Genomic DNA, 17,500 nt, shown 5'->3' on the forward strand with positions numbered 1-17,500 from the left:
CCATCTAACTTAACGCTGTTGGGATTTAGCTACAACACTGGATACACCGCACTGAACCAACTACAGCCAAACAGTCTGGGCCAATCAGAATTGGAGTTACCTTGTGACCAATGTTCCCTCAAAAAAAAATGTCATCACTGAGGAAATTTCAGGTCTGCTGAGTGCAACTTCTGGCGCACCTTTGTGAACACAGGCTGTACCCACTTTAAGTTAGTTTTAACATTGGTCAGGTAGGCTACTGTGGCTATTTGATCATAATGTAGATCTACCAGAGTGACCTACCATCAAAAACTATGGAGAAAATACATCCCATAACATTTTAACATGGAAATAGCTGTTCTATCATTCAGCCTACAGTAGCAGCCAATGTGTGGTGGTTCAATGTCGGCTACATTCTGTGAGTTTTGGGCAAAAATATTTAGGGCTTCATATGAACCTGTTTATCCACTTATTCTTCACATAAAGGGGATGACTGAAAATGTTGTTTGACGTAAAAAAAAGAAACCACTTCACAAAATAAAATTCATTATTATTCCCATAACATTATTACAGAAAATCAGACCAAAAACCCTCTGCTTATTGGCTGCATAGCTTATTCAAGCCTGTCTCAAAATACAGCAGTCTGTAGTGTACGGGCTGAGTCGTGCCTGGCAATGGAATAGAATCCTATTCCAGTGTGTTCTGCCTACAAGAAAACACTTTGCATAGTTTATTTTGTTGCATTGGAAGTGGCTGGTATTAGCAATACCCTCAGTAGAGGGAAAGGTTGATCGTGTTAACCAGTGTCTTGGGGTGGAAGATGTGCAGGAGCTGTCTTTTCCATGTCGGCCCATTTGGACTATGTTCACTGAAATCCAAATTATATCTATAATATCCACAGAAAAATGTCAAACGTTTTTTATAATCAAACCTCGGGGTGTTTTTCAAATATCTATTCGATAATATATAAACCGGGACAGTTGGCTTTTCACTAGGACCGGGAGTAACAATTGCCGCCTTTCTCTTTTGCACACAACTCACTCTGAGAGCCCCCAAATATCCACTTACGCAATGTGGTCGTTCACACTCATTCTTCAAAATAAAAGTCTGAAACTATGTCTAAAGGCTGTTGACACCTTAGGGAAGCCATAGAAAAAGGACTCTGGTTGATATCCCTTTAAATGGGCAATAGGGATGCATAACAACAGAGGTTTCAAAAACAGGGGCACTTCATGATTGGATTTTTCTCAGGTTTTTGCCTGCAATATCAGTTCTGTTTAACTCGCAGACAAAATTTGGACCGTTTTGGAAACTTTAGAGTGTTTTCTATCCAAATCTGTCAAATATATGCATATTCTAGCATCTGGTCCTGAGAAATAGGCTGTTTACTTTGGGAACATTATTTTTCCAAACATACAAATAGTGCCCCCTAGCTTCAAGAGGTTAAACACATTTTCCATGACTTTTAACCAAATTGTCATGACTTATTATAGGCTACATGGGAAAAGTATGAATTATTGACACTGGAAAGCTGCTGTCTGATTCCATGTAGACCTACCACCTCCTGCCGTTGAGCCCTCGATCAAGGCACTTAGCTCCCCACTGTTGTGGTCAACCCTCCATCTGGAGAGCTCCTGGGTGTGCAGGCTTTTGTCAACATTACAACCAAATACTTTTGTCTTTTTATAAAATGATTCCCCCATTCAATAAATCAGGGATGAAATGGATAAGGTAGGCTACCTCAAAGCAAGGTGTTCATGTTTCAGAGGAGATCTATGCACAGCAAGTTATTTGTCAAGTAGGCTATTCTTAGAATGCCCACACTCTCCATTGCTATTCAATGAAGGTCCCACCTTCATTCCACTTTTATCAACCTTTTTTGCCTCTGTGTGACTCTGGGACAGCGATAGGTTAATTCTGGTGGAATTGAGCCGATACTCAATTCCACCAGAATTAGAAGTGCCGGTATGGCATTCCGGACAGTGCCGGCCCAAGTCAAGCACTGGTGTTAACTAAAGGGGAAAACTAGAATGTTGAGTGAAGTTCAATCCCGTCTCTGCGCGGGCTGATATTTATTCTGTGGGGCAGTCCCGGTGGGGCAGTCCCGCGTGCAGCTTAGAGGGAACATTGCTTGTGATCAGTCTGATTTGTGAAGTACTGCCTCTGGGGTTTGGTTGGTTTGGCTGCAGTATTGCCGTGGCACCCCCCCGCCACACACACACACACAAACCCCTGCAGCCCAAACATCCCTCTCCCTGTCAACAGGGTCTGAGTCACTGGAGCAGATAATCCTCTTTCCCTGTCATCATCACACAAACACAGAGAGACATTTCTATGTCTTTAACCAAAGCCTACAGGTGTGTGTGTGTGTGTGTGTGTGTGTGTGTGTGTGTGTGTGTGTGTGTGTGTGTGTGTGTGTGTGTGTGTGTGTGTGTGTGTGTGTGTGTGTGTGTGTGTGTGTGTGTGTGTGTGTGTGTGTGTGTGTGTGTGTGTGTGTGTGTGTGTGTGTGTGTGTGTGTGTGTGTCTGCAGGCATGGAAGGAAGCTAAAGTAATTCCACTACCTGAACATAGTAAAGCACCCTTTGCTCTAACAGCCACCCAATCAGTTTACTGCCTGTTCTTAGTAAACTGATGGAGAGGATTTGTGTTTGACCAAATACAATGCAATTTTTCAGAGAACAAGTTAACTACTGATTTTCATTATGCAAATGGAGTATGACACTCAACCTGTACTGCGCTGACTCCGATGACTGATGATTGGCTAAAAGAAATGGCTAGTAAGATGATACAGTGCCTTGCGAAAGTATTCGGCCCCCTTGAACTTTGCGACCTTTTGCCACATTTCAGGCTTCAAACATAAAGATGTAAAACTGTATTTTTTTTGTGAAGCATGTCTGGTTTCTCTGTCCTGATAATGTTGAGGGAGTGCGCACTGAGCATGTCTGGTTTCTCTGTCCTGATAATGTTGAGGGAGTGCGCACTGAGCATGTCTGGTTTCTCTGTCCTGATAATGTTGAGGGAGTGCGCACTGAGCATGTCTGGTTTCTCTGTCCTGGTAATGTTGAGGGAGTGCGCACTGAGCATGTCTGGTTTCTCTGTCCTGATAATGTTGAGGGAGTGCGCACTGAGCATGTCTGGTTTCTCTGTCCTGGTAATGTTGAGGGAGTGCGCACTGAGCATGTCTGGTTTCTCTGTCCTGGTAATGTTGAGGGAGTGCGCACTGAGCATGTCTGGTATCTCTGTCCTGATAATGTTGCGGGAGTGCGCACTGATCATGTGTCTGGTTTCTCTGTCCTGATAATGTTGATGGAGTGCGCACTGAGTATGTCTGGTTTCTCTGTCCTGATAATGTTGAGGGAGTGCGCACTGAGCATGTGTCTGGTTTCTCTGTCCTGATAATGTTGAGGGAGTGCGCACTGAGCATGTGTCTGGTTTCTCTGTCCTGATAATGTTGAGGGGGTGTGCACTGAGCATGTCTGGTTTCTCTGTCCTGATAATGTTGAGGGAGTGCGCACTGAGCATGTGTCTGGTTTCTCTGTCCTGATAATGTTGAGGGAGTGCGCACTGAGCATGTCTGGTTTCTCTGTCCTGATAATGTTGAGGGAGTGCGCACTGAGCATGTCTGGTTTCTCTGTCCTGGTAATGTTGAGGGAGTGCGCACTGAGCATGTCTGGTTTCTCTGTCCTGATAATGTTGAGGGAGTGTGCACTGAGCATGTGTCTGGTTTCTCTGTCCTGATAATGTTGAGGGAGTGTGCACTGAGCATGTGTCTGGTTTCTCTGTCCTGATAATGTTGAGGGAGTGTGCACTGAGCATGTCTGGTTTTTCTGTCCTGATAATGTTGAGGGAGTGTGCACTGAGCATGTGTCTGGTTTCTCTGTCCTGATCATTTTGAGGGAGCGCGCTCCTGAGCATGTGTCTGGTTTCTCTGTCCTGATAATGTTCAGGGAGCGCTGGTGGGTGATACTGATAGCTGGTTGCCTGCACTTGGGAGGTGAATGGGAGGCTCGCTTCAATTACCAATTGAGAAATAAAAATAGTAGCTCTTTAAAAAAAATCGTGCACCAAAACAGTTAAGACGTGATAGCATTTACAGTTGTTGCGCAAATAATGAGCTGATAAAAGCACATGTTTTACTCCAGCAGCAACCAGATCAGGAACTGCAGGAGAAATGACTCTCAAAATAGGCTCTGTATGTTGTGTGATAGTTGTGTTGGATAAATAAGATACTTGATTTACAAATTGACCTATAGACCGATAAGCATGACGGTCAACTGTATTTCCATAGACTGGTATTTCCATCAATTAATTAAAAATAATAATAATAATTAAAATCTCTGTCATTTTGGCCAGCAACAGTTTTTTTTTTTTTTTACTTATCGGCTTTACATTGTTTTCACGTCCAAAGGCCGGCAATTTCCGGGCTAACGGAAATCCTGGTCAGCACCCCAAGCCAGTGAGCCTACACAAATTCTAAATAATGAATTAGTCAGTATCAGAATGGGTGATTTTTATAATACACGGGTCTTTAATACATCTACAACTAAAAGCATTGTATTTGGTTCAAAACGTTCTCAGGAGTTGTGTGTAAAAGTTGTGACCATTAGGGAAGCTGAACTCCTGGGAGTTACATTGGATGGTCAAGTCACATTGACAAAGATGTTGTGAAGATGGGGAGAGGGGTATGTCTGTTATTAAAATATGTTCTGTGTTTTTGACACATCAGCTGTACTAGTTTTCAGGCTTTTGTCTTGTCCCATCTTCATTACAGTAATATGGTCAGGACCTATAAAAGCTGCATCTGACTCATAACAAAGCAGAACGCCTTGCCCTGAACTACAAACACAGAACTAACATCAACAACATGATAGTCTTTCATGGTTGAGGAGAGATTAACTGCCAACTCCTTCTAGTTTTTAGGACAGGCATTACTATAATGAAAATTCCAGATTGTCTGTATAATCAAATAACATTCAGCTCAGACACCCAGACATACCCCACCAGGGGTCTCTTCACAGTCCCCATGTCCAACGCACAGTATTATAAAGAGCCATGATCGCATGGAACTCCCTACCATCTCCTATTACTGAGCAAACAGTAACTTTACCTTTTAGAAAATATGTACCATCTCATTGCACTGTGAGGGGACACTAACACACCTAATTTATTTTAGTAGTATTTTGTTTTGTTTGTATATTGTTGCATTTTTAATTTGTTTGACTGTCCTTGTGTATCAGTGTTTTGTTACTTGTGTTTTTTGTGAATAACTGCTGCTTCGGCAAACACTACTTGGGATCCTAATAAACAAATAAACACTATTGTGTGTTGGCACCAGACCAGCTTGCTGCTCTCATTTAAAACACTCTAGGCATCAATAATGAATATTCATGTTTTCACCGTGTGTCTCTTGAGCCTCTATACCTCTTTGTGATTTTATCTGTTTGTGTTGTTTGCATATAATTAACAGTATTTTTTTTTCTCCCCCCATCCTCTCCCTTCCTCTCCTGTCTCCTCCTACTCTCTGCCTCCCCCTGGTGGTGGTAATTACTATGTTTATTGTACTCTGCTCTATCCTACCCTGCTCTACTCTACAGCAGCAGAGTCCAGTGGAACAGCGTTACATAGAGCTGTTAGCCCTGAGAGATGAATACCTGAAGAAACTAGAGGAACTGCAGCTCTCTGACTCCTCCCCCAACTCCTCCCACCTATCAAATAGCTCCACCCCCAACGCAGCCTCTCCCACGCAGCACATCACCCACCTGCACACCCCCTTCTGAGTGGGGTCGCCACACACACTCCGACGTATACAACACACGTGTATGCGCATTCTCCGGGGTCAGTGTTGATTACATGTCAGTTCAGTTAATGAATCAGGAGATTGATTGAAGTTCCAAATTTGAGAGTTGAAAAGTGACATTTTTTCCCAATGAAGATTTTTCAGTTCTGCAGGATTTCAGAATGTTCAGTTCTTCGGAATTTCAGAATTTCAATTCACTTCCTGACATTGAAATGGGTTTGACCCTGACACAGGAAGTTATTTTTTTGTACATAACGTTTAAAGTAATAATGAAGTCGATAAATAACATGGAATAGACGTAACCATGGTGATTATGCAACATGTCACAGTACAGCCTTTTCACAACTTTAATAGAATGTTGTTTTTCCACCAAAACAAAGAAGCCTTAATATAAAATAAAACAATGTTTGTAGATAAACAATACTAACGGTGAAGGGTTAAAACTCACTGGCTGCATTCCAATTCACCCGGAAGTGTGCCTTCAGTCACTCACCTTCATGCTCATGCATTGTATTGGTGCAAGCATGGCTGGATGGATGGAGTTTCCACCATATTCCTCACACCAGTCCCTTTTAAATCTATGAGGGGGAGCGTATGAGTGCACACTTCAGGAGAAGGGTAGAGAATGGGATCGTAGCCCCTGCTCCTCTAGGACTGAATACACTGCTCTCCTCTCCATGACCAGGGAGAGAATGGGATCGTAGCCCCTGCTCCTCTAGGACTGAATACACTGCACTCCTCTCCATGACCAGGGAGAGAAGGGGAGACGGGAATGAAAATTTGACTAGAAGTGTATGTGACTTGTTTCCCTTCAATCATTGTGTAGCTGTACCTATGTCCCAACATAAGCAATACCAGTCCAATCATTCAGTTAAGTTTGGATAGGAAGCTTGAGTGCAAACCAAGTCCACTGCAGTTTCCCCGTCCCAACTCACATAAATGATTTAGCATTCATACCCACAGAAATAGTATCAATCAGTTCTATGTTCATAAGTCCCAAATATGTATCATTTATTCGGGGTTGATTATAGCCCAGTGTATGATATCCGGTAGGCCAAGTATCCCTGTGTATTGTACTGTAGAAGGTCAAGGGAGAGACGGGACACAGTCAGTTGTGTTGGTTCCTATGAGATGTGGTGCCTATGAGAGGTGCTGAGAGTTTTATCTCATATTGTGGTCCACTCGAGCCTCGTCCCAAATCTGATTGTACTGTCTTGCCGACTCAAAATAACCTCTTTTTTTTATTGGTCACAGAAACATATTTAGCAGGTGTTATTGCAGGTGTAGCAAAATGCTTGTGTTCCTAGCTCCGACTGTGCAGTAGTATCTAACAAGCCACAATAATACACACATCTAAACGTAAAATAATGGAATTAAGAAATATGTAAATATTAGGACGAGCAATGTCAAGAGTGGAATTGATTTAAAATACAGTAGAATTGAATACAGTATATACACATGAGATGAGTAAAGCAGGATGTAAACGTTATTAAAGTGACTCATATGGTCGTAGTCATGCATTACATTTACCGTATGTGTTGGTAAGACGGCACAAACAGATCTGGCACCAGGCTAGGTCCACTCAGTCCAATAATAGTGATCAGTGGTTCTGCTTCAACCCAACTCTCATTTTACACAACTTCAGAACCTTTACAACCTGTTACCTTAAATGGTCAAACCCCTCTTGGCATAAACGTAAACATTTGCCATCGACCCAAATTCTGCGTGGCAAAATGGTTTAGCTCAAATTTGCTGAAGGTTTTTGGACTCTCACAGAGTAGGTTCAGAAAAAACTCCTTCAAAGTTCTTTTGACGAGAGCAATGTCTAGAGGTGGGATCAGATCGGTGGAAGTCCAGAATCATTTACAACGTTTCAAGGGATCACGATGTGGGCAATGTATTCTCAGACAAGAGTTCTTTGGACAAGAATCACCATAGATTTTCAGATTAGATTGGTGGGAAAACCCAGGAATTGTTTAGTTACTCTTTACAAGGCATATCCAGTGTTCTGGAGAACGCAGGTCAGGTCCAGTTCTGTGCCTTTGACAGTCTGAATTTCATCCTCAGGTGGATGTTTTGTATGTACCCAAACTATAACTTTGTCTTTGTCATTGTTCCTCTGTGTGGCATCTGTGGCGAGGGGTAAAGGGAAAGAAAGCACCTGTTTGGTTGTGGAAGGAGAAAGGAAGAACCCGATTTGGTTGTGGTGCGGGGAAAGAAAGCATCCGATTTGCTGGGGCAACGGGAATGATGGATTCCGATTGGTTGTGAAAGGGAAAAGAAAAGATCCTGATTGGTTGATACAGTATGTTTGTTCCTTCTGGTCAAGATCCTTTGGGTAGGATAACCAGTCACCACTGGATATGGGAAGACCATACCAGACAGAGAACTTAGAGGGCTTGTTGCTGAACATCTATTGAAAGATGGTGGTGATGGTGGGCTAAAAATGAGGTCTCTTTGATATGAAAACCTTTCAGGCACTACCTTTTCGCTCCCTAATGCTACCCCAGAATGCGTCACTTCGGAAGACTTTGGCCTCAATGAGGTGAAAAAGTTTTAAAAATAAAACCAAGAGCGAAATGAACAACAAGGCAAAACACTGTTTGGTTTGTTGGTTGTTTTTAGGCAACAAAATAAATATATTTTGTTTATTTTTTACTTTATACAAGTACAGTAACTATGATGTAATTACCTCAAACAAAACTGATTTTACTGTTAAAAGTTGTAAAATATTATTTTATTTAGTGTACCATTTCACACGTTTTATAAAAAGGAAATTAGTAGGACAAACATTTTGTTTTGTTTCTTTGAATGGTTGGTTAATAATTTGTGGATTTCTTGTTACATTAGTTTATTTTTTTATTTGCATTTTGTGATTTTGATTTCTAACAGAAGAGGACAGTGAATCATGAATTGTGGGAGATTTGATTCAGTCGGGAATTGATTCAGTTCCTTTTGCGTCTTCACCTGTGATTGTGTAAATAGGGATCGTGATTAGATCAATGGAGTGGCTGAGAATTGGACTTTTCTGAACCCCTCTTCTGGACAGCTAAAGGTCCCGAAGCTTCTGCTATTGTGAGCGATTCTCTACTTTACACACAGTCTCTGCTCTACTCGCAGGGAACCGGCTATTCTAGTGAATGGTGCTCTTTTAATAAGGTTAGGTCGCAGCTGAATCAATGTCTGCAAAAACACAATATTAGCACTCTACATTTATTTGTATTTAACCTATATTTAACTAGGCAACTGAATATAAATAGCATAACGATCTAATTGCATATCCCCATGAAACTGAGATCAAATAGTTGCTATGCAGATGCTCCATGGAAGTTTCATCTGTAAAAGAAAATGGGAAAATTCTAATTCACCAATGACACTAGGAATGTGAAGGATGGTTCTATATGTGTAGAGTTGAGACTGCTTAAAGTAGAGAATTCCGTACATGCGCAGAAGCTTCGGGACCTTTTAGCTGTTGGGATGAGGGGCCCAGAAAAGTCTGATCCACAGCCTCGGCCTTCAATCAAACTCATTGTGGTATTTATGCAGGAGCTCTTTTACCCCCATGGTCAGATCTAATCCCTGAACAGTGGTAATTTACTACCACGAGGATGTATACCCATCACAAATAGATGCATGTTTTTCTGCAATGAGAAGGCGATGCATGGACATTAGTTTGTAAACAAAGACACTGCCATAAACATTGGTATAAAGAGTTTGACTGAATTCCAGCCCTAGAAGAATTGAGCACTGATAAAGGCTGTGCAAATGGCACACTATTAGTCCCAAATGGCACCCTATTACTGCCAATATAGTGCACTTATTTTGACCAGAGAATAGGGTGCCAGCTGTCGCTAGTGATTTTGTTAATTTTCTTCATGTATTCTACCTTTAACATAGGGATATCTAGTCGAAAGGGATTTCTGTCATATTATAGCCTACTTACTCCCTAGCCTGGTGTCCCAGATCAGTTTGTGCCATTTTGCCAAATCCTTGTGAGTCATGACCATAGGAGTTAGCTTGGGTGCCAGTCTGTTTCAGGGGGCGTACTGTCAAGGAGGGTGTACTTGTACAACAAGCTGCCTCCTGCTACAGAAACAGGAGATGGACTGCTGCCCTATGGGCCTGTCTGGCTTGGACAACAAGCTGCCTCATGCTACAGAAACAGGAGATGGACTGCTGCCCTATGGGCCTGTCTGGCTTGGACAACAAGCTGCCTCATGCTACAGAAACAGGAGATGGACTGCTGCCCTATGGGCCTGTCTGGCTTGGACAACAAGCTGCCTCATGCTACAGAAACAGGAGATGGACTGCTGCCCTATGGGCCTGTCTGGCTTGGACAACAAGCTGCCTCATGCTACAGAAACAGGAGATGGACTGCTGCCCTATGGGCCTGTCTGGCTTGGACAACAAGCTGCCTCATGCTACAGAAACAGGAGATGGACTGCTGCCCTATGGGCCTGTCTCATGCTACAGAAACTTGGACAAACAAGCTGCCTCATGCTTCAGAAACAGGAGATGGACTGCTGCCCTATGGGCCTGTCTGGCTTGGACAACAAGCTGCCTCATGCTATGCAGAAACAGGAGATGGACTGCTGCCCTATGGGCCTGTCTGGCTTGGACAACAAGCTGCCTCATGCTACAGAAACAGGAGATGGACTGCTGCCCTATGGGCCTGTCTGGCTTGGACAACAAGCTGCCTCATGCTACAGAAACAGGAGATGGACTGCTGCCCTATGGGCCTGTCTGGCTTGGACAACAAGCTGCCTCATGCTACAGAAACAGGAGATGGACTGCTGCCCTATGGGCCTGTCTGGCTTGGACAACAAGCTGCCTCATGCTACAGAAACAGGAGATGGACTGCTGCCCTATGGGCCTGTCTGGCTTGGACAACAAGCTGCCTCATGCTACAGAAACAGGAGATGGACTGCTGCCCTATGGGCCTGTCTGGCTTGGACAAGGCTTTACATACCAGTCTGCTCTGTTCATGCCAGGGCGAGCAGAAACCAACTGGCACCCAGCCTTCATGGGAGTTTTGGCAAGACAACACAAACAGCTGTGGGATTCAGGCTGTACTACTCCTCTCATGTATGAGTAGTCCATGTTGGTTGTTGTGTAAATAATGCTGATTAAATTAATTTAAAGATTTCTCACTTTTAAAAAAAAAACATGGTGACTTGGGTTGTTTCTTTCATTCATATTCTTGGAGTCGTAATGTGATCTTTTATTATCCTTTGTTTATTCAGGTCATATTGAAATTAAGAAAATCCCTATGTAATGTCTGCTCATGTGAGTATTGTGGATATTCAGACCGTGTCCCTTCATAGGCTGTCTCAGACCTAAACTGACCTTGTCCCTTCATAGGCTGTCTCAGACCTAAACTGACCTTGTCCCTTCATAGGCTGTCTCAGACCTAAACTGACCTTGTCCCTTCATAGGCTGTCTCAGACCTAAACTGACCTTGTCCCTTCATAGGCTGTCTCAGACCTAAACTGACCTTGTCCCTTCATAGGCTGTCTCAGACCTAAACTGACCTTGTCCCTTCATAGGCTGTCTCAGACCTAAACTGACCTTGTGTGTCTCAGACCTAAACTGACCTTGTGTGTCTCAGACCTAAACTGACCTTGTGTGTCTCAGACCTAAACTGACCTTGTGTGTCTCAGACCTAAACTGACCTTGTGTGTCTCAGACCTAAACTGACCTTGTGTGTCTCAGACCTAAACTGACCTTGTGTGTCTCAGACCTAAACTGACCTTGTGTGTCTCAGCCTGAAGTATGACATTTGGTTTCTTTTTTCAGCACTGTGTAGTGTTGGTCCCATGTATCATGAGCTGAAATTAAAGATCCCAGGATTGTTCCAAATGCACAAAAAAAACGTATTTCTCAACAACAGAAAAATCACATTTGTTTACCCCATGCTAATGAGCGTTTCTCCTTTGCCAAGATAATCGATCCACCTGACAGGTGTGTCGTATCAAGAAGCTGATTAAACCGCATGATCATTACACAGGTGCACCTTTTGCTGGGGACAATAATAAAAGGCCACTGAAGTGTGCAGTTTTGTCACACACAAGTTTATAAGGGAGTGTGCAATTGGCATGCTGACTGCAGGATTGTCCACCAGAGCTTTTTCCAACGAATTGGATGTTAATTTCTCTACCATAAGGCGAGATCCTGCCGCCATCACCTCATGCTTCACCATGATAATACACTGCCTCATGTCGCAAGGATTATGTACACAATTTCTGAAAGCTGAAAATGTCCCAGTTCTTCCATGGCCTGCATACATGTTACCCATTGAGCATGTTTGGGATGCTCTGGATCGACGTGCATGACTGCGTGTTCCAGTTCCCGCTATTATCCAGCAACTTTGCACAGCCATTGAAGAGTGGGACAACGTTCTACAGATCACAATCAACAGCCTGGTCAACTCTATAGGAAGGACATGTGACGCCAACATTCTACAGATCACAATCAACAGCCTGGTCAACTCTATAGGAAGGACATGTGACGCCAACATTCTACAGATCACAATCAACAGCCTGGTCAACTCTATAGGAAGGACATGTGACGCCAACATTCTACAGATCACAATCAACAGCCTGGTCAACTCTATGGGAAGGACATGATCACAATCAACAGCCTGGTCAACGGAAGGACCAACATTCTACAGATCACAATCAACAGCCGGGTCAACTCTATAGGAAGGACATGTGACGCCAACATTCTACAGATCACAATCAACAGCCGGGTCAACTCTATGGGAAGGACATGTGACGCCAACATTCTACAGATCACAATCATTCTACAGATCACAATCAAATCAGCCGGGTCAACTCTATGGGAAGGACATTCTACAGATCACAATCAACAGCCGGGTCAACTCTATGGGAAGGACATGTGACGCGCTGCATGATGCAAATAGTGGTCACACCAGATACTGACTGGTTTTCTGATCCACACCCCTAACTTAAGGTATGTGTGACCATCAGATGCATGTCTGTATTCCCAGTCATGTGAAATCCATAGATTAGGGCCAAATGTATTTATTTAATTTGACTGATTTCCCTGTATCAGCTAACTCAGTCAAACCTTTTGAAATGGTTGCATGTTGTGTTTATATTTTTCTTCAGTATACTTTCTAGCTGTAGGTGTCTTACTATGTATGGCGTTGGGCCACCACAGCTTCAATGCACCTTGGCATTAGATTCTATGAGTGTCTGGAACTCTTGGAGGGATGCAGACACCATTCTTCTCCAACCAATTCAATCATTTGGTGTTTTGTTGATGGTGGTGAAAAACGCGGTCTAGTGCACCGCTCCAGAATCTCCCAGAAGTGTTTAACTGGGTTGAGTTCTGGAGACTGGAGACACACCCTTTAAACCCCCTATGCTCCTTCGAGACCCCTCTTTCAGAGGTAAACTGGACATTTTTAAACATGACCCTAAGCATGATGGGATGTGAATTCCTTAAATAACTCGGGAACCATACCTATGTGGAGCCACCTGCTTTCAATATACGTTGTAGCCCTCGTTTACTCAAATGTTTCCATTATTTGGGCAGTTACACGTACCTCTTGTGACCTAAATTTGCAGGCGCACTAACAATGTAATAACCAGACCTATTTTATGGGAAGTAGGCATTAAACAGTTCACACATCCTCAATCTAATGGTTTTTGATGCTGAAACTGGTTGATGAGGATGTGAGCTTCTCGCTCCAGAAATGCATTTTGGGTAACCTCAGTGGTTCGCGTGCGGGGCGTGTGGAGATTCAAGCGCTCGGCTTTCTGCTACTATATAAGCACACACACGCCTAATTTATCAGTTAATAACACAATCAGACTTGGCAGTTAGCGAACAACCGTATTCTGTCTCGTGCTGTGAGCTAATAGCTAACGGGAGCTAACACATTCTTAAACACGTCGCCTGCAACCCAGATCTGTTGACAATCGGAAAGGATTTAGATTTGATCCATCATCTAACGAGAAGGAAACCGGGTGGAGTGGAGCTGGAAAATGGAAAAGCAGTTGTTTGGAGGAGTCGCCGGTGGAGATAGCACTGCGCAGCCGGGAGTACCGAATCGAAACAAGCCTCGGACATTGGCCACCTCTGGGTCGAAACAGGATAGCGTGGAGACATTGGACAGGTGAAAGGTTATTTTGATATCGGTACACAGCAGTTACAATGTTAGGCTCATTTACACTGGGCAGTGTCGCGCATAGAAGAGCGAATATCTCTTTCGTAGGCTGCAGCCTAGACAATTGTTTACCATATGTTGTTACAAAACCGTTACAATGTTGTGCTATTTGTGCTTTTTCTGATGGGCGATGTCGTTGTCTGCATGCATTTAGGGGACTTGTTTGACATGTGTTGTTAGTGTCATTTTCAACGAGAACGCGACCGTTGTAAATGTTTGCTTTCCAAAGTGCTGCACTGCTCTGCAACATGCAATCGATTATTGTCCCGTGAAACAAAGCAGTACACGAATCTCTAGTCGCCGACTTGTGTCGCGTGTATTTCAGCGCCTCCAGATGGACGCAGGGATCCGTGCCAAGCGAACACGCCTCGGTTATACAGCCGAGTCTTTGCCAGCTGGACTCGGTCTAACCGCGACCTGTTTCAGCCCAGAATGTTGCACACAGACGTACTTATTGTGACGCAACTTCTGCGTCTGACTGTCTATGGTGTCTCTCCCATAGGCTAAGGATTTACAGACACTAAACATGTATATCGCTGTCGTTAGGGGCTTTACTGGCATGGGGAACATATGTTTGTTTACATTGCCAAAGCAAGTAAACTAGATAATAAACACAATTGAAATAATAATTAATTTAAAAGTAACCAGTTCCAAAATAATAAAGACATTTCAAATGTCATGTCTATAAACCAGTGTTCTAACAATGTGCAAATAGTTCAACTACAAAAGGGAACATAAATACATGTGGGTTGTTTACAATGGTGGTGTTCACTGGTTGCCCTTTTCTTGTGGCAACAGGTTACACATCTTGCTGTTGTGATGGCACACTGGAATTTCACCCAATCGATATGGGAGTTTATCAAAATTGGATTTGTTTTCAAATTCTTTCTGGATCTGTGTAATATCAGGGAAATATGGTCATACATTTGGCAGGAGGTTAGGAAGTGCAGCTCAGTTTCCACCTCGTTTTGTGGGCAGTGTGCACATAGCCTGTCTTCTTTTGAGAGCCATGTCTGCCTACGGCAGCCTTTCTCAATAGCAAGGCTATGCTCACTGAGTCTGCATGGTCAAAGATTTCCTTCATTTTGGGTCAGTCGGTGGTTATTCTGCCACTGTGTACTCTCTGTTTAGGGCCAAATAGCATTTTAGTTTGCTCAGTTTTTTTGTTAATTCTTTCCAATGTGTCAAGTAATTTAGTATCTTTTAGTTTTCTCTTGATTTGGTTGGGTCTCTCTCTCCCTTGATCCCTCTGTCCCCCTCTCCCTCCCTGTCTGTCTCTCTGTCATCATATGTGTACCCTCATCCCTCTCTTCTGCACTCTATTCCACTCTCCCTCATGCCTCTCTTCCTCCTTCTCACTTTCTGTATATCCCCTGTCTCCCTCCCTCGTCTCCCACCTCCCTCTCCCGGCTCCTCATCCGATCCCTCTCCCGGCTCCTCATCCGATCCCTCTCCCGGCTCCTCCTCCCCCTCCCGGCTCCTCCTCCCTTTCCCGGCTCCTCCTCCCTCCTCCAGTCCTACAGGTTCTCATGTAGAATGGTGTAAGCAGCTGATAGCAGCCACCATCTCCTGCCAGATATCATCTGTACCCGCTGACACTGCATCCGGAGACTGCAAGGTGGGACACACACACACACAGGCATACAATAACAGGTTTAGACACAGTCATCACACAGTTGAGTTTTCTGACTGACAGGTTTGGAGGAGGACAGATCTCCCAAGGGTGAGGTTAATTAACCACAGCTGCATCAGTGTCTGTGTGTGCTTATACACTTCAAGTAGCTGTGTAGAGCGGGATTTGTGTCATAGTCTACATCAACTGACTCGGTCATGCCCGTCATTCTTCTTCTGCAACAACTGACTCAGTCATGCCCGTCATTCTTCTTCTGCGTCAACTGACTCAGTCATGCCCGTCATTCTTCTTCTGCGTCAACTGACTCAGTCATGCCCGTCATTCTTCTTCTGCGTCAACTGACTCAGTCATGCCCGTCATTCTTCTTCTGCGTCAACTGACTCAGTCATGCCCGTCATTCTTCTTCTACGTCAACTGACTCAGTCATGCCGGTCATTCTTCCTCTACGTCAACTGACTCAGTCATGCCCGTCATTCTTCTTCTGCGTCAACTGACTCAGTCATGCCCGTCATTCTTCTTCTGCGTCAACTGACTCAGTCATGCCCGTCATTCTTCTTCTGCGTCAACTGACTCAGTCATGCCCGTCATTCTTCTTCTGCGTCAACTGACTCAGTCATGCCCGTCATTCTTCTTCTGCGTCAACTGACTCAGTCATGCCCGTCATTCTTCTTCTGCGTCAACTGACTCAGTCATGCCCGTCATTCTTCTTCTGCGTCAACTGACTCAGTCATGCCCGTCATTCTTCTGCGTCAACTGACTCAGTGATGCCAGTCATTCTTCTGCGTCAACTGACTCAGTCTTGCCCGTCATTCTTCTTCTACGTCAACTGACTCAGTGATGTCGGTCATTCTTCCTCTACGTCAACTGACTCAGTCATGTCGGTCATTCTTCTTCTGCGTCAACTGACTCAGTCATGTCGGTCATTCTTCTTCTGCGTCAACTGACTCAGTCATGTCATGTCGGTCATTCTTCTTCTGCGTCAACTGACTCAGTCATGTCATGTCGGTCATTCTTCTTCTGCGTCAACTGACTCAGTCATGTCATGTCGGTCATTCTTCTTCTGCGTCAACTGACTCAGTCATGCCCGTCATTCTTCTTCTGCGTCAACTGACTCAGTCATGCCCGTCATTCTTCTTCTGCGTCAACTGACTCAGTCATGCCCGTCATTCTTCTTCTGCGTCAACTGACTCAGTCATGCCCGTCATTCTTCTTCTGCGTCAACTGACTCAGTCATGCCCGTCATTCTTCTTCTGCGTCAACTGACTCAGTCATGCCCGTCATTCTTCTTCTGCGTCAACTGACTCAGTCATGCCCGTCATTCTTCTGCGTCAACTGACTCAGTCTTGCCCGTCATTCTTCTTCTACGTCAACTGACTCAGTGATGTCGGTCATTCTTCCTCTACGTCAACTGACTCAGTCATGTCGGTCATTCTTCTTCTGCGTCAACTGACTCAGTCATGTCGGTCATTCTTCTTCTGCGTCAACTGACTCAGTCATGTCATGTCGGTCATTCTTCTTCTGCGTCAACTGACTCAGTCATGTCATGTCGGTCATTCTTCTTCTGCGTCAACTGACTCTGTCATGTCGGTCATTCTTCTTCTGCGTCAACTGACTCAGTCATGCCCGTCATTCTTCTTCTGCGTCAACTGACTCAGTCATGCCCGTCATTCTTCTTCTGCGTCAACTGACTCAGTCATGCCCGTCATTCTTCTTCTGCGTCAACTGACTCAGTCATGCCCGTCATTCTTCTTCTGCGTCAACTGACTCAGTCATGCCCGTCATTCTTCTTCTGCGTCAACTGACTCAGTCATGCCCGTCATTCTTCTTCTGCGTCAACTGACTCAGTCATGCCCGTCATTCTTCTGCGTCAACTGACTCAGTCATGCCCGTCATTCT

At 44.1% G+C, this 17,500-nt stretch overlaps 2 protein-coding genes across 3 annotated transcripts in view; both read left to right on the forward strand.

Moving 5' to 3' along the window:
• LOC124007894 (myotubularin-like) overlaps positions 1-10,234 on the forward strand; it is a 77,300-nt gene extending 67,066 nt beyond the window's left edge. Inside the window, exon 16 of the mRNA XM_046318742.1 lies at positions 5,575-10,234. Within this exon, the coding sequence (XP_046174698.1) occupies positions 5,575-5,757 (183 nt within the window). The 3' untranslated portion in view covers positions 5,758-10,234. The remainder of the gene's footprint in view (positions 1-5,574) is intronic.
• Positions 10,235-13,419: 3,185 nt separating this feature from the next.
• LOC124008344 (myotubularin-related protein 1-like) overlaps positions 13,420-17,500 on the forward strand; it is a 79,277-nt gene continuing 75,196 nt past the window's right edge. Inside the window, exons 1-2 of one of the 2 annotated variants that reach the window (XM_046319532.1) lie at positions 13,420-13,920; positions 15,487-15,589. In XM_046319532.1, the coding sequence (XP_046175488.1) occupies positions 13,790-13,920; positions 15,487-15,589 (234 nt within the window). In that variant the 5' untranslated portion in view covers positions 13,420-13,789. The remainder of the gene's footprint in view (positions 13,921-15,486; positions 15,590-17,500) is intronic. The other variant, XM_046319533.1, reaches the window with a different exon arrangement.

This window comes from Oncorhynchus gorbuscha, linkage group LG21 (assembly GCF_021184085.1).
Source record: "Oncorhynchus gorbuscha isolate QuinsamMale2020 ecotype Even-year linkage group LG21, OgorEven_v1.0, whole genome shotgun sequence".
NCBI lineage: Eukaryota > Metazoa > Chordata > Actinopteri > Salmoniformes > Salmonidae > Oncorhynchus > Oncorhynchus gorbuscha.